Here is an 18318-nt window from a genome sequence, read left to right on the forward strand (position 1 = left end):
AGGCTGTGTTTAACACAGATGGCAGAAGTAAAAGTAAATATTCAGAAATCACTTGGAAAGTTCTTCACGAATACATAAACCATCAACACAAAGACACGTGATCTGAAATCTAGAAACACAAAGATGTTCAGCTACAAGATGAACAAAAGATTAAAGTGATGAGAAAGTTGCAAAACTGAGGTGCTGCGTGTGAGATATGTACAAAATGTAGCTGTATACAAAATAAAATAACTAATAGAAGATGAAACCTACAACATCATCTTGCAGCAGATGGTGTCACTGTGTTCAACAATTCAGCGCAACAAGGAGATGCTGTATAGGAGAGTAATGCAGAAGAAGCCTTTTCTGCGCGCATGCCACAAACAGTCACCTTAGCTATGCTAAAGCACATTTGGACAAGCCAGCTTCATTTTGGAATAAGGTGCTGTGGACTGATGAAACTCAAATTGAGTTATTTGGACATAACAAGAGGCGGCATGCATGGAGGAAGCAGACGTTAAGTAAGTAAAAAGATCACAAAGTACTTCACAAAGCGATGACAGAGTATAAAATGTTAAAAGTTAACAAAATGCAATTTTAAAAAGATGTGTTTTTAGTTGTTTTTTAGAAGAGATCACTGACTGCACAGATCTTAAACTCCGAGGAAGAGTTTCACAGTCAAAAGCTCTGTCTCCCTTGGTTCTCAGCTTTGTATGTTGAATAACAAGTAGGCCCTGATCACATGATCGCAGGGACCTCCTAGTGAATGAAACGAATGCATGAATAACAATCTCCAATTCAGAACGAGATACAATAGGGCTTGATTTAGAAATGTTTCTTAAATAATAGAAGCAGGACTGAACCAGAGATTTGATATGAACATCCATAGTAAGAGCAGAGTCACAAATTGAAGAATGGTCCAAAATACCTTCAACCAGAATCCAAACTGTCATTGGAAGCGATAGGAATCAATTAGAGGCTGTTATTTCTGCAAAAAGAGGATCTACTAAATATTGATGTAAATTTTCTGTTTGGGTGCCCAAATTTATACAGCTGGCTAATTTAGTTTAAATAACTATTGCTAGAAACTTCATTTCACTGTGTTGAGGTTTATTTTAAAGTTTACAAAATGGTAATCTTAAACCTCTAGTTTAAGGTCTGATGACAACTAGGGATGGGTACCGGTATCCGGTGCCATGATTGCACCGGTTCTGACATAAACGGTAGTAACCAAACCGAAAAACAGCGCACATTTCGGTGCTTTATTTTTCTTTTTTCCTGAGATGTCATACACTTTGGATTCCAGCCAATCATTTTACCTTTGCAAGCGTAGTAGGCGGGTCCAGGTACGTAAGTTCTTTTAGAGCAGAGCTACAGATTAAAAACGCCCAAGGCGAAGCAGTCAAAAGTCTGGCTGTACTTCACAGCAAAAGATGCAAACTCAGCAGCCTGCAACAAGTGCTTTAAGGTGATACTGTGATACTGTGCAAAGGAGGTAACACCTCAAATCTGATGAAACACCTGGCGACGCATAGCGTTTTTTTAAAAGCCGAGAAATGCACCGTATTTGATAGCTTGCTGCGAGACCTCACATTGAGCACATCTACTGCCGGTGTGGTGCCTGTTATTGGACCCGGAGTTAGCAACATTCCCGAGAACCCGAAGAGGAGAGTCGTGGCCCCTAGCCCTGCCAGTGTAGCAGAAATGATGACGGATGATGATGGCAGCAGCAGCTTCTCTGCATGAGTAGCTTAATGTTGTTCGTGTGTAATTTACGTTGAGTAAGCTAACCACGTTATTAAATTAATGCACGTAAGGTGAACTAGCAAACACCGTCGTAGCTACATGCAGCTGTTTTCTTGTTTGATGGCAGATGCTCCCTTCACCCTGGCCAAAAAGGCTAAAATGACCAAAGAAAAAGTGGAAAACAGCTAAACATGAGAAGTTTTTAGACAAAGTTGGTGTCTTTTCCCCCCATTGTTTAAGTACTGCTTCCAGCCAAGAGTGATACCATAAATCCCCTATAGCTGCAGAAAAGGCTCACATTGATGTGAGTGAAGTTGGCCCCCCCACCTTCTTCAAATCTAACAAAAGTGGTATCAAACGTTTGTGCTACGTTTGTGCTGGTTTGTGCTGCAAAAATTGTCGTTTGTGCCGCTTTCATTTTAAAGATATTAATAAAAATTTCTAGAGGTCATCAGAGGTCAACTAGCCCCCCCACATTGATGGAATCGAACAAAAATGATGTCAATCAACTGTGCTACGTTTGTGCTGGTTTGTGCTGGTTTGTGCTGCAAAAATTGTCGTTTGTGCTGCTTCTGTCTTAAAGATATCAATGAAAATGTAAAGGTCAAAAGGTCAACCAGCCCCCCCACATTGATGGAATCGAACAAAAGTGGTATCAAACGTTTGTGCTACATTTGTGCTGGTTTGTGCTGCAAAAATTTTCGTTTGTGCCGCTTTCATTTTAAAGATATTAATAAAAATTTCCAGAGGTCATCAGAGGTCAACCAGCCCCCCCACATTAATGGAATCGAACAAAATTGATGTCAAACGTTTGTGCTACGTTTGTGCTGGTTTGTGCTGCAAAAGTTTTTGTTTGTGCCGCTATCATTTTAAAGATATTAATGAAAATGCAAACGTCAAAAGGTCAACCAGCCCCCCACATTACCCAAATCAAACAAAAGTTGATGTCACAGGTTTGTGCTATATTTGTGCTGGTTTGTGCTGCAAAAATTTTCGTTTGTGCCGCTATCATTTTAAAGATATTAATAAAATAACGTCTTGATGCGTGCTTAATCATCCAGGTAAGTAAATCCCAAAAGGTTGATTCTGTTCATCAGGACATTTTCAGTTGGAGTAACGTTTCGTCACTCATCCAAGTGACTTCTTCAGTCTCAGCTGACTGCAGGTTTCCCCAACCTTATAAACACATGTGAGTGAAGTTGGCCCCCCTACCTTCTTCAAATCGAACAAAATTGATGTCAAGCATTTGTCCTGCAAATTATTTTGTTTGTGCAGGTTATGTTTCCCTAATTTTATAAACAGTACATGTACAGTGAGAGAGAGATGTTACATCTGTCTTCACTTGCATCCCAGTCATAGAAGCATTGGAGGTAGTTCATAAGAGATTACAGGATCACCCCAACCTCAGCAACAGGACCACTCTCAGCACTGATCAGTTGTGTTTGCTTTTGGAACTGTGTCTTAATTCCACCTATTTTGCATAAGGGTCAGTACTACAGGCAGAAACCTAGGTGTGCCATGGGTTCCCACAGGCCCTGGTCAAAGTCACCAAACCAGTTCGTAAGCAGGTACAGGTGTGGCCAGAAGGGTCCTCAGAGGCACTGCAAGACTGCTTTTCCACCACAGGCTGCCACACACGACAACACCACAGACTTTCAGGAATATACAGAAACTGTCATTGCCTACATCCCAAAATGCATCGATGATGTCACAGAGACCAAGTGTCACGGGTTGCTTAGAGGATCCACTCGCAGGACTCCTGAGTAGCGTTTAAACAGAGACGGTTTATTTACAGATCTTCACCAAGTGTATGTACAGACAGTGAGGGGTTAGTGCTATATACAAGACGTGAGGGGCAGGGCTCCAGGGAAAACGGGGGAAATCACACACGCGCTCAGTTCAGCCTCTCTCTTCTCCGCTAGCGACCAGTCACTCCTTCCACACTCCACACGGGGAAACACGGGGACGGGTCCGGGGAATCTAGGAACAAAGAAACACTCGTTAAGTCTCTGAGACGGAGGCACAGGAAACTTGAGCTAGACGTGTACTGACTAGAGCCTTCACAACAATCCAGCGTTGAACAGCTGATCTCCTCCTTTTAATATACCAGCTGGTCTGATGAGGCCCAGGTGTTCCCAATCCAGGAAGGCGTGGACCGAGGGCGTGAAGCCGCCATGAGTTCCGGCAAAACAGGGGAGAGAAGGAGAGAGGGGGAGAGAGAAGGAAAAAGAGAAGAGAAGGAGGGCTAGGAGTGGAGAGATTCTGATCAGCACCTTGCCGATCCTGCAGGTCGTGACACCAGGACTATCACTGTCCGGGCCAATCAGAAACCATGGCTCACAGGTCAGGTTTAAATGCTCCTAAGGTTGAAAAATGCAAGCCTTCAGAGCTGGGAATTAGGTGAGCCAAAAAACAGCAAGGGCAAACCTGTCACGTGGCATCAGCTACAGCAAAGCTTCAGCGACAGCTGAGATACTTGGAGGCAGTGGCAAGGAATACAAACCATCACAGACTACAAGCCCACTCTGCAGACTGTGGTGAACAAATCCCCAGACAGTGTGTGGAGATCCCTTGCCAAAATCAGTACACGCAAAGCTCCAGGTCCTGATAACATCCTTGGACGAGCACTGACGGACTATGCTGTGGAACTCACAAATGTTTTCACAGACATCTTAACACATCACTAGGGTCAGGCCGCCGTTCCCACATGCCTCAAAGCCTCCACCGTCATTACTGTACCCAAGAAGTCATCTACCTCCTGCTTTAAGGACTACCGTTCTGTCAAAGTCACCTCCATCATTATGAAGTGCTTTGAACGGTTAGTCATGCATCAAATTAAATTATCGCTTTCCCCCAACCTGGATTCATTTGAGTTTGCATACCGGTCAAAACGCTCAACCGATGATGGAATTTCAACTGCCCCTTACTCAGCCCTCACACATCTGAACACTAGAGACTCATATGTCAGAGTGCTGTTCATAGACTTCAGTTCAGCCTTCAGCATCATCATTCCCCAGCAACTCATTCACAAACTGGATCTGCTGGGGATCAGCACCTTGCTGTATAACTGGCTGCTAGATTTCTTGACAGGAAGACAGCAGACAGTACAGGTCGACAGCAACACCTCCAGCCCAAGAACACTGAATACGGGGGCTCCCCAAGGATGTGTGTTGAGCCCCCTTCTCTTCACTCTGCTGACCCACGACGAGATCTACTACAGGGGTGAAGTTAACCATCTGGCAGAGTGGTACAGCAACAACAACCTGTCCCTGAATGTGGAGAAGACCAACAGCGACTCTACTTCCTCTGCAAACTGAGAAGCACAAGAGATTCAACCCCCATTATGAGCACCTTCTACAGAGGCACAGTTGAGAGTATCCTCACCAGCTGCATCACTGTGTGGTATGACTCCTGCACTGGGTTCTGCAGGAAAAAATGACAACGGGTAGTGAGAGCAGCTGCACCTGCCTCATCTGGAAGGTCCTCTCCATTACAGGTGACTCCACTCATCCCTTCAGCAGCGTCTTCAGTTTGCTGCCATCAGGAAGGATACTGAAGAGCCTCCGGGCCAGAACACACAGACTGAGAGACAGCTTCGTCCATCGGGCTGTCAGGATGCTGACCATCTCTGAATCGAGAAGGGGGGCCCAAGGGTACATCTTTCGCCATCCTACAATGCTGTGATTGTAGCCATTCCCCACTTTTTGTGAATGGTACTCATGGCCATTGATCAGTAGGCTTTGATTAGTTGTCATTGATCAATGGTCATAAGAATTTGCATACTAACAATCATGGAACTAACCCCCCAGCACATTGTTCATTCAGTGGTGCTAGTTTCCTTCACTATGCAAATGTACTGTTTATAAGGTTGGGGAAACCTGCAGTCAGCTGAGACTGAAGAAGTCTAACATCTCTCTCTCACTGTACATGTACTGTTTATAAAATTAGGGAAACATAACCTGCACAAACAAAATAATTTGCAGGACAAATGCTTGACATCAATTTTGTTCGATTTGAAGAAGGTAGGGGGGCCAACTTCACTCACATGTGTTTATAAGGTTGGGGAAACCTGCAGTCAGCTGAGACTGAAGAAGTCACTTGGATGAGTGACGAAACGTTTCTCCAACTGAAAATGTCCTGATGAACAGAATCAACCTTTTGGGATTTACTTACCTGGATGATTAAGCACGCATCAAGACGTTATTTTATTAATATCTTTAAAATGATAGCGGCACAAACAAAAATTTTTGCAGCACAAACCAGCACAAATATAGCACAAACCTGTGACATCAACTTTTGTTTGATTTGGGTAATGTGGGGGGCTGGTTGACCTTTTGACGTTTGCATTTTCATTAATATCTTTAAAATGATAGCGGCACAAACGAAAACTTTTGCAGCACAAACCAGCACAAACGTAGCACAGTTGATTGACACCAATTTTGTTTGATTTAATTAATGTGGGGGCGGCTGGTTGACCTCTGATGACCTCTAGAAATTTTTATTAATATCTTTAAAATGAAAGCGGCACAAACGAAAATTTTTGCAGCCCAAACCAGCACCAACGTAGCACAAACGTTTGATACCACTTTTGTTAGATTTGAAGAAGGTGGGGGGGCCAACTTCACTCACATCTAACATGGTTGTCTTTTTACAAAAACACAGCTAAACATGAGAGGTTTTTGGACAAAGTTTGTGTTCTTCATTCTTTAAGCACCGGTTCGAGCACCGTTTAAGCACGGACACCGTTTCAAAAGTACCGGTTTGGTACTGGTATCGGATAAACCTAAACGATACCCATCCCTATCGACAACTACTAAGTGAAGAAGCAGTTGTTTTGAAGACCACTCATTAAACGCTATTAAAGACAAAGTCACAGGGAGAAGTCCTTTTGAATACAATTAATCACTGGACAGCTGAACAGGTATGTTTATTAATAATATTATATTAGGCCAATATTCTTATACATATTTTTGACCTGGGGGCAGAATTGATTGTGAACTGGAAAGGGAAAATGCTTATGAACTTGCAAATTAAAAGCATGATGCATTTAAGGTAACCCTTTTTCATTTTTATTTAAGAAGAGAATTTGTTCCACTGTGTGATGGCCGAGTCTGCTTGTTTTCATGGAGTAATTTCTCCTGCCTTAAAAAACACCCTCTCAGAAGAGGCTGGAGTGCACAGAAACTGGTAGAGATGCAGGTATCTGGTCGTCCTGGGTTCCACAGACTATCAAAAATGATAAGCAGATATGAAAAGCAGATTTTTGACAATTTAATTTTTTTACGTTTAGATAAAAGAAACACACAAAAAACAAAAACAAACAACAAGAACACAAAGCTGGCAAACCGAACCAAAACTGACCAAAATCAACCGAAAATACTCCCACATGACAGAACCTCTCCTCTGCCTCTCTGGCTCCATATCTCTCAATAGATCAATCTGTGGTTTGCTATCTCTCACCATCAGAACACTCCACAAATCCTGCGAATGATTCACTTCCTTATAAACAGTGTTGGCAAGTTATTTTGAAAAAGTAATTAATTATAGTTACTAGATACTTCTTCAAATAAGTCACTTAGTTAGTAACTGAGTTACAAGATTCTGAAAGTAATGAATTACTTGAAAAGTAACTATTGCGTTACTTTAAAAAACGATTAACCCTCTGGGCTCCAGGGGATAATTGGCCATTTTTAACTACTTTTGATTTGTAATTCTATTTCTGCACTTAAGGCAAACAAATCTCCTGGCACAGATGGTTTAACTGCAGAGTTTTATAAATCATTTTCTAATCTCCTGGCTCCGTTCTTACTGCAGGTTTTGATAGAAAGTATAGAGAATAACACCCTCCCTCCTACTCTTACTCAGGGTCTCATGACACTTATTCCAAAGCCAAACAAAGACTTACTTCTTATTGATAATTGGAGACCCATCTGTCTGCTCAATAATGACTATGAGATTATGGCTTTAGTACTTGCTAACAGAATTAAAGAGTTCTTGGATACAATTATCAATGAGACACAATCAGGCTTTAAGAGAAATAAACACATTTCTAATAACATTAGACTGATTTTACAAACCGGATTCCAAAAAAGTTGCATAGAAAGATAGTGGAGCAATATCAGAAAGGTGTTACCCAGTGAAAAATTGCAAAGACTTTGCAATTATAATCATCAACTGTGCATAACATCATCCAAAGATTCAGAGAATCTGGAACAATCTCTGTGCGTAAGGGTCACCATCAGCCAGCTACCTGATGACACCACTCTTCTCGAAGAATGCAAATCAAATCCGTCCAGCACTTAGTGTTATTAGTGATTTCTCTGAGGCATCTGGTTTATGTCTAAATCTAAAAAAATATGAATTACTAGCAATTAAAGGCTGCACTGCAACATTTATGTTAAATAAGAAGTCACATACCAAGGACTGTTAATATCCAAAGACCAAAAGTCAAGATGCTCGTCAAACTTCAATCCGCTTATACAAAAAACACAAAAAAAGTTCAACCAGTGGCTGCAAAGGGATTTATCTCTGACAGGTAGAGTGTTAATTACTAAAGCTGAAGGGATATCCCGCCTGGCATATACTGCTCTCTCCTTACATCTGGATAAGAAAATTAGTAAAGACATTGACCGCATGCTCTTTAATTTTATATGGAAAAACCATAAGCAACCATAAGCACGTCCTCTTAGCGTGGACCCTCATTTATAAACACAACTTCTCACCACACAAATACCTCATCTGGAACAACAGAGATATTTTATTTAAAAATAAAAGATTTTCCTGGAAACTTGGGTCCAAAATGGGATCCTATTGGTGGCTCAGCTGGTTAATAAAGAGGGAGTACTGCTTACTTACAATGAATTCCTTACACTATATAATTTTCCCATCAGTGTTTGGGAATTCTCAATGGTGCTTGGTGCCATACCCTCAGGTACTTTAATGTTATATAAAAACACTGACAGTTCAATATCTACCTCAGTCACTCTCCCTGATCCAGCTGAGTCAGCAGTGGGAAAAATCTGCTTTTCACAGGAACTTGGTAACAGCAATAAGAGAATACGTAGTTTATTCCAAGAAGATATCGTGTCTCTCCCATATATATAATATCTTAGTGGAACCGACATGTTCCAGATATCACCTGGAAGACAGTCTGGATGATCCCATAAATATCTAATTGTAAACAAGGTGAAGGAAATCTCATATAAAATTCTTCATAAATGTTACCCAGCCAGTCACTATATGGTAACATTTAAAAGAGACATAAATACTAATTGAACTTTCTGTGGGGATCATCCAGAAACTGTGGCACATTTTTTTTGGTACTGTTCCTCTACACAGAGATTCTGGAAGGAATTTAGCAGTTTTGTTATTGTCCATATTTTAAGGGAGTTTTTTTGATGATGGGAAAATGTTTTATTCTGTTTCTTTAAGTTCTCCATGTTTTTTTTATAATACATTTCTAAATACTTTTAGCTAAATTTTTTATCCATAAATGCAAATTTATTAATAAAACACCATATTTCTGCCTTTTTATAAGGATATGGAATTGTACATGCAATCAATTTCAGACTCAACCAACAAAAAGCCTCTCAGAACAATATATATATGTGATGTTTTTCGCGTACTCATATAATTATTTTTTACTCCTGGTTTTGTATGTTCATGTTCTGTTCTTTTGTAAACTTCATCTGTTTGTATGTTCTATACTCATTGTGTTTCAATAAAGTTCAATAAAAAAGTACACTGTAAATGAAGCTTCAGACGTCACTAATCACGTGACTCTTGCCAAACGAATCAAGCCTCGACACAGTGCTTCTGAAGCAGCGTGTTGATCTTTTTGACAAACGCACCGGAGCGTCAGCTTCAAGCGGACCATCACTACCTCTCACATCTAAAGGTAAGTGCCAAGGTAACTTTGAACTGAGTTCAGTCAATCTCGAGTTTTTCGAAGTTTTCTGAATGAAGTTTTCTGTTGCTCTCTGTGAGAGAAGACCGTTAAAGGCGAGGCTCTCCAGAGTGTAGCAAAACAGGAAACCACAGCTGTGTGTGTGTAAGTGTGCAAACGAATAGATTAGAAGTGCAAGTGAGCCACGAGTATAGAAAGGTCAAGTTTCGTGAGTTGTTTTTCTCACCACTAATCCCACACTCCGTCAAACACACTCCATCAGTCTTGTTCCTCTTGAACAACTAAATGTTTAAAAATGTTGCGAGTGTACCTGGTGATATTCTCATGCCGATGCTGTTCACAGGACAGCAAGAGTAAACAATCGGGAGAATCTTGTCCTCGTCATCGTTCCCCTCGTACTCGTTCCCCTCGTACTTGTTATCACTCCGAATTCAGAGTTTTTGCTGCACAACTAAAGCGTGCAATTCACTTTGTGTGCGCTCAAATGGAGTCGAGTCAACCAGCGCCACCTGTGGCTGAGTACCATAGCCTACAGCCAGATTAACTTGTGACACACATCTGCACCTGGCTCTATCGCCACGTTTGAATTCGTTTCAAGCACAATACATGTGGAACCTTCTATTTTGTCTGATTTTGTGTCTTGCAAATAACCTTTAAAATAAATTACATTTTATTATTTTGGCCTACATCAGTAAGAAATGCCAAATTATATACACAAAGTTATAGAAATCACCACTCCCGTTATTCTTGATGATTTCAATAACATCACATAATAACATGTAACATCACATCCTGTAAGCATAGTCTGCCTGTGTCTTTTCTCTGGAAATGAACATTTTCAGCCAATATAGGTAATAGATCAACATGGCTGCCATGGCTAAGTTAGGAATATTTATAATGTAATTTCCAAAACTTGCATATGATCTGCAATTTGTAGCAGATCTACTGACTGTCACAGAGCAGCTGGAGCAGTCTCAAATGGAGGTCAGTCCACTACTGCCACCTGTGGCCAAGTGCCATAGCCTACTACTAGATTAACTCGTGACACATCTGCACCTGTTTCTATGACCACATTGAGTAGAGTCTGAGTGGCTGCACTTACACTGGTGCATTCAAATGTACCCACAAACATATTGAAAGATGCAATGTGGATTGTCAAGACTCAAACCAATCATTAAGCAAAGACAGCAGGGATCACTTGTTTCTGTTTATTATACAGCCAGATTTACTTGTGACACACATGTGCAGCTGGCTTTATCACCTACTTTGAATTTGTTTCAAGCACAATACATTTGTAACTTTCAGTGTTTTCAAGTCTTCCAAAAGAAGAAAATAAAAAACCTTCAACTACATGACATGCAATTGTGTATTTGTTTTCACCTTATCATACACTTGAAGTTTTACAAATCACCACTCCTTTTGTTAATATCATTTCAGTCTCAGACAATCTAGTTTTTCTTACAGAGATTGAATGCACCTTCTGCGGATGGCGGTACCACACAGTGTGCGTGGACTTCCCCTGTACAGAAGGCAACTACAAATGTTGTGAATGCTAAATAAACAGAAATAAATGATCCCTGTTGTCTTTGCTTAATGATTGGTTTTAGTCTTGACAATCCTCATTGCTGGCATTGCATCTTTCAATGCCAGCAATGCCAGGTATCAGTGCTCAAACCTTTTCTGTTTGTTTTCAATAAGTTGCCCACCTCGGGAAGCAAAAATGTGTTCTTTGTCTTGTGAGATGAACATATGAGACACTTTGACTCTTCAGTGCAGTGTGGAGCCTAACAAAGATCTGTTTTGTGTCCCAGCTGATCAGCAGGAGGAGAAGAGTCTGACGGAGCAGCAGAGGAACATTTTCAGCTACTTGGACTCAGCTCAGCCACTACAGAGAAAACAATGAGCTCAACACAGAAGGTGACAGACAGAGCAGGGCAATATGACCAAAAATATTTATCACGATATACATTTGAAAATTTGCGATAACAATATAACTGATGATATAATTGACGAGACAAAATACTTTACAACTCCACAAAAAACACAGTAATAACGACGGCCTGCTAGCATGCTCTACCACAAATAGTGCTTTGTTGTGTATCTGACGGACGAAAGCTAAACCAGTTCCACACCACTGAAGTTGCAGCATTTTTACAAACCAATTCTGGTTCATATGTTTCATTCAACGATCCGCTTTCGCCCTTCTCATTCTCCGTCGCCGCCATGCTGTTTCCTCCATGTGCGTATGAAAACAAAGGCACTGCACATGCGCGTTTTACCCATATTCTATCGTCATATTTCACTTTCCTATCATTGCCCAACATTATACCGGTACTACTATGAACGGTATGATATGGCCCAGCTGATCGTGCACTAATCACACATTAAAATGAACAAAAGAGGTAAAACTGTGTGCCAGAGTCAGGGGTCAGCGTTTGTTTTTATGTCACAGCACCAGAACGATTGCAGGTGCTCATAAGTAGTTACCATAAATCACCACCTTTCATGGTCTCAGCACATCGACTCTGTTATTAAGAAAATGGGACAAGGCATAGCTATGGCTATGAAATGCTCTTTCTGTATCACTTCTTCAATTATGAAAGATGTCATTAATGCACTAGTAATATCTCATCTGGAGTATTGTTCAATCATTTGGTCAGCAGCTAATAAGACAGATCTTAACAGACTTCAGTTAGTCCAGAATAAGGCGTCCAGATTAGTGTTAAGATGTTCATACTATACTAATATTGATAAAATGCATAATCAACTTTCTTGGCTTCCTGTACAGGCTAAAATTTTCTATGGCTTACTTGTAGTTATAAAGAACGCAATTCTGTTAAACACACCACATTTATTTCTGCTCAGTTGCAGTATCCAGATGAAATACATAATCATATTACACAGTTTTCAACAAACTGCAATTTAGTAAATGCTCGAGTTAAAAGTAACTTTTTGTAAAACTGTTATATTTAGAGCAACTTTTAAGTGGAATAAATTGCCTTATAAAATTAGAGAATTAGCAACTATTCAAAACTTCAATGAACACTTAAAAGCTGATTTACAGAGCTTTTAGTTGTTGTAAATATTGTAAGAGATGATTTGTTTTTGAAATTTGTGCAATGTGTCTCAATGTTATTGATATTGATTGCTTATGTTTTAACAATTGTGAAACCTCACTGTGGATGTGAGCCAAATTATGTGGATATCTTGAATCCACTTTATTGTGTAATATTTTATGTGATTGTATTTGACGGACGATCAGCAACATCTGTTGTGGAAGCTAATGGGGTTCCTTTTGAATAAACAAATAAATAAACATATGATTTATTATCACTGAATAATTATGTATACATCTATAAAAATTATAGAAATATGTAATAAGAAACGACAAAATAATATAAATTATAAAATAATTGTGTGTTGATTTTAGTGTTTTTAAATAGTCATGAATTATTTTTAACACCAGGTTGGATGTAATGTGTTAGAACTACCAGCAGGTGGGGATAAGAGACCTTGAAGGTGTTTGGTGCCACACTCCACCTTCAGGTTTAAAACTAGTGTTAATGGAGGGAGTTTGAAGGTTGAGTTTGTTCCACAACTGCATTTCACTCACTGCCTCTGTTTGTATCTCTGTCACTGCAGGACCAACATGGAGCGAGAAGTCAGCGCTCTCAGGAGGCCGACAAACCTCACAGAAGAAAGAGAGAGAAAACATACACCTGTGACGAGTGTGGGAAGGGTTTTACTGGGAAGGCAAAACTAAAACAGCATCAGGTCATCCACACTGGAGAGAGACCGTTCAGCTGTGACTTGTGTGGAAAGTCTTTTTCCTGGAAGCGTTCCCTAAAACAACACCAACTCATCCACAGTGGAGTTAAAGCGTACAGCTGTGATCAATGTGGCAGAGCTTTTACTCACAGTAGCCACTTACAGAGTCATCTAGTTACCCACTCTGGAATTAAGGCATACAGCTGTGACGAGTGTGGGAAGGATTTTACTGGGAAGGCTGAACTAAAATGTCATCAGGTCATCCACACTGGAGAGAGACCGTTCAGCTGTGACTTGTGTGGAAAGTCTTTTTCCTTGAAGGGTTCCCTAAAAAGACACCAACTCATCCACAGTGGAGTTAAAGCGTACAGCTGTGATCAGTGTGGCAGAGCTTTTACTCAAAGTAGCAGCTTACAGAGTCATCTAGTTACCCACTCTGGAATTAAGGCATACAGCTGTGACATTTGTGGAAAAACTTTCAGCCAGAGACGGAACCGAAATACACACCTACACATTCACATCAGACATGATGTGTACTGCTGTGAACAGTGTGGCAAATACTTTGCTACAGACGCAAACTTACAACAACACATGTTTACCCACACTGAGGAGAGACCTTATAAATGTGACCTGTGTGAGAAGACTTTTAAATCTCCACATTACCTGAGACGACACCAACAGATCCACACCAGAAAGAGACTCTACAAGTGCAGTTACTGTGAGGTATGTATTTATATTGTTATCTTGTCATTTTAGCCTGACTGTTTGGAACAACTCTGCTCATTAAACTGTGTTAGCATGTTAGCAATTCTACTGCATGGAAAAGCAGCTCTGAGTGATTATTCAGATTTTCATGTCAGTTATGATTTTAGTATTACTGTAGTATTATGGTGGTAGTATTGTAGTTATTGCAGCCCAGTAAACTGAGTGTGTTAACTGAAACAGTAAAATGTAATTGGACGTCTGCAGAGATGCTCTTTATTTCAGGCGACGTTCAGGATAAAAATGTTGAAGGACTGACTTACACTGTCTTTGTGTCTTTGTTTAGAAGCAGAGCGACACAGATGGATCCAGTTCTCAACCCTGTCATCACTGTGGTGGTGGGAAAGACTTTCATTGTGACCTCTGTGGAAAAAGTTTCAGTTTGCAAGTTACCCTAAAAAGACATCAACGTAGACACACTGGAGACAAACTGAAATACTGCAAAGAATGTGGGAGAAGCTTCACCACATCAACTGAGGTAAAACGACATGAACTGATTCACAGTGGGGTTAAAAAGCACGTCTGTGATCAGTGTGGGTCATCCTTCACCACGGCAGGTCAGCTTAAAACACACAAACGAGTCCACACAGGAGAGAAACCATACAAGTGCAGACACTGTGACAAAAGCTTCTTACAATCAAGTCATCGTAACAAGCATGAACGTACACACATGGAAGGAAACTACAGCTGTGACCAGTGTGACAAGAGCTTCAGGAATCTCAGTTCATACTCCAAACACAAACGATCCCACGTTACTAATAAACTGTTTCACTGTTACCAATGTGCCCAAACATTCACCTCATTGTCTGCTCTGTGCAAACATCAGCGTGATCACTCAGGGCTGAAATCACTCCCATCGCAGTGAATCTGAAGAGACAGAAAGATCCTCTGGTTTCAGTGTCAGACTCAAAAAGCTTGAGATCAGGCTCCACAGAGTTCAGATAGAATCATTTAAACTTGTGTTGAACTGAACTGGTTGCTGGGCTGAACTTCTACATAATACAGATTTACATGGGATCTTATTTTCTGTCGTTTTACTGAGTCAGTTTTGTCCTTTTTTCTCTGTCCTGGTTTTGCTCGTCTGTAAATAATTGAAACTCAGTCAAATAGTTCATTGTTCTCCAGCAAAACGTTTTGGAAACTCATGTTTAACCTTTAAAACTCTGACATGTTTTAGCACACAAGGCTTCATCGGGGAGTTCACTCATGATTGGACCATGAGAATAAAGGTTTTTAGTTCTTTCAAAGAGAGTCTTGGAGCTGTTTGATGTTTTTGTTTTTCTGAAACCACCTGAAAGAAAAACTATTTTTCTTGCTTTATGTAGTGTGGAAGTTTTTAATGTTTCTTTCATCTGTGATGTTCTTGAATGTGTTCACATGAAGATGGTACAAATAAACTGTCCTTTTAGCTTTAGCTCCTAATTTATTCATTATTTATGGATGTAGCACAGCAGCAGTTTCTTGATTAACACATGGAGGGCTCGGGATCTGATGGTAAATAATGTTTTGTGTCCTTGTACACATCATACAGCTCAGCTGTTCCACAGATGTCAGGTTTACACAGTGGGATGGTTTGTAAGAACGCAGCTCTCCTGTGGATAAATCCTTACTCTTAGCCCCAGGACCTCACACAGTCCCAGCAGGTTTTGTCAGAAGATTTATCCCTTATACCAAAACATCAGAGTCAGAAACATAAACTGAAGACCTGGGTCCCGTTCTTCGTACCTGGCTAAGTAAGTTAGCCTGATTTGAATATTGACGATTTCGCGTGATCTTGGATCGTTCGGTTCTCCGAAGCTCATCTGGGACTTGCTGTCATAGCAACAGATCCGTAAGCGTAAACCTGCTCGGGAGCAGTTTTACTTTATGTAAACAGGATTAGATCGCGGCCACTCAGGTATGTCCGCTGCAGTTATATGAAAGCAAGAGCGATATTTTGCCACTGTTTTACCATAAATAAATATTATCAATGTAACTAAAGATAATGCAGCATTTGATTCTCTTATTGAGTTCATACAGATACATACAGGTCATTTCCGAAAAAAAGGGAAATGTACTAGTAATCATTCTATTACATGTAGTAGATCATGTCAGATGTAATTCATATTTTAGAGTAGTAATAGTAAATTACTACGTGCAATCAAGATGAGAGACCACGACTATAAAAGCGAAGGTGGATTTGGGAAGTCTGTCGCAGCCATGTCCTGTCCGTTTGTACGCGAGCAAGGAAGGTGCAAGATTGATAAGGAGAGTTTACAGAATTTAGCGTATATTGCGGGATAGACAGGATCCTTTAGCTCAGCACGACGGTGTGCTCATAGAGAGATATCGATTCTCCCGTGAGGGTATTATTCTCTCTCTCTCTCTCTCTCTCTCTCTCTCTCTCTCTCTCTCTCTCTCTCTCTCTCTATATATATATATATATGTATATGTATATGTATATATATGTATGTATATATATATATATGTATGTATATATATATGTATATGTATATATATATGTATATGTATATATATATATATGTATATGTATATGTATATGTATATATATATATATATATATATGTATATGTATATATATATATATGTATATGTATATATGTATATGTATATGTATATGTATATATGTATATGTATATGTATATGTATATATGTATATGTATATGTATATGTATATATGTATATGTATATGTATATATATATATGTGTATATATATATATATATATATATATATATATATGTATATGTATATATGTGTATATATATATATATATATATACATATACAAGTGAAAAGTGGGGTGTGCATAATGGGAGAAGAATGGGCAAGGATTTCAGTCTCTAGATGTGCAAAGCTGGTAGAGACATACCCTAAAAGACTGGCAGCTGTAATTGCAGCAAAAGGTGGTTCTACAAAGTATTGACTCAGGGGGCTGAATAATTATGCACACCCCACTTTGCAGTTATTTATTTGTAAAAAATGTTTGGAATCATGTATGATTTTCGTTCCACTTCTCACGTGTACACCACTTTGTATTGGTCTTTCACCTGGAATTCCAATAAAATTGATTCATGTTTGTGGCTGTAATGTGACAAAATGTGGAAAAGTTCAAGGGGGCCGAATACTTTTGCAAACCACTGTATATATACTTACTGTACTGTATATACTTACTCCCGACTTACTGTGCATGCTTCAGTCACCCCTTGCATGGGAACAGGTAAAAGTGATGGAGTGTTATGTCAAACTACACACAAAAAACCCCACAATGTCAATAAATGTCACAGTACAAAAAGGGGTGTGACGAGGGGGTGCAGGACCACCACCTGTCTTTATTTGCTCTGCCCTTTTCTTGGTTGCTGTTATAAACAAACAAACAGATTATTCCAGGGTCTCTTGTCATAGACTAAAAGCAATATAAGTGATAAATATTACCATTCTGTGGAATATTCTTATATTTCACTTTTACTTTTTCCCATGTTCTAGTGGGTCCTGTTGTGGCTCTAATGTGAAAAAGAATATATAATGTAATATAATATAATATCACATGATATAATGTAATATCATGGATCACTTACGAGTTTAATTTGTCAGCAACTTTCTGCCAGCCCTCTCTCCTTGCTTTTGCAGCCTTTGCAGTGTTCCCCTGTGTTTTAATTAGACTCTGAAACTCCTGATATCCCTCAATCAAGAGTTCTTGGTCTGCTGCCGTGAAATACTGAGCGCGCTCCTTCGACATCTTCGCCGACCAATCACAGGGTTGCCGATCAATGTTTCTACTATCGATGCGTAGCCCCTTTTAAGCCACCCAGTGATCTCAGATTACTTCATCCAGCTATACTAATCGTCAACAACAGGTGTGTTCGGAGAACCAGATTAGCGAGCTCAAAGTTGGCGCGATGATTTGATCTTGGATGTGTCATTTGATCTTGGATGTAGTAAGCGAGGTACGAAGAACGGACCCCTGAACTTACAATGTTTTAATTAGTTTAGCAGATTCAGTGTCTCCATGATCGAATCTGCAGTTTTTGTGCTGCTGTTGGTAGAAAGCCAGTTAATACTGAAATCAACTGGCTGCATGCATCTCTGAATGTAAATTGGTGCACTACTAATAGATCACTCTGGAGCGGTATCGTCACCCTAATTTGCCCACTTAGTA

The 18318-nt window shown here is 39.9% G+C and overlaps 1 protein-coding gene and 1 long non-coding RNA gene across 2 annotated transcripts; one reads left to right on the top strand and one right to left on the bottom strand.

Annotated features, from left to right (window-relative positions):
- Positions 1 to 3489: 3489 nt before the first annotated feature.
- Positions 3490 to 4126, bottom strand: LOC112844885 (uncharacterized). Its single transcript, XR_003217643.1, has 2 exons — positions 3778 to 4126; positions 3490 to 3705 (listed from the first exon to the last, which is right to left on the bottom strand). It is a non-coding gene; the product is annotated as an uncharacterized LOC112844885 (long non-coding RNA).
- Positions 4127 to 5160: 1034 nt separating this feature from the next.
- Positions 5161 to 15382, top strand: LOC112844887 (zinc finger protein 708-like). The gene is made up of 5 exons (XM_025904493.1): positions 5161 to 5378; positions 9547 to 9622; positions 13274 to 14122; positions 14448 to 14943; positions 15339 to 15382. Exons 1-5 carry the CDS (start codon positions 5161 to 5163, stop codon positions 15380 to 15382), a joined length of 1683 nt encoding a protein of 560 aa, XP_025760278.1.
- The last annotated feature ends 2936 nt before the right edge of the window (positions 15383 to 18318 follow it).

The sequence above is a fragment of the Oreochromis niloticus genome, unplaced genomic scaffold, assembly GCF_001858045.2.
Source record: "Oreochromis niloticus isolate F11D_XX unplaced genomic scaffold, O_niloticus_UMD_NMBU tig00001931_pilon, whole genome shotgun sequence".
In the NCBI taxonomy this organism is placed as follows: Eukaryota; Metazoa; Chordata; class Actinopteri; order Cichliformes; family Cichlidae; genus Oreochromis; species Oreochromis niloticus.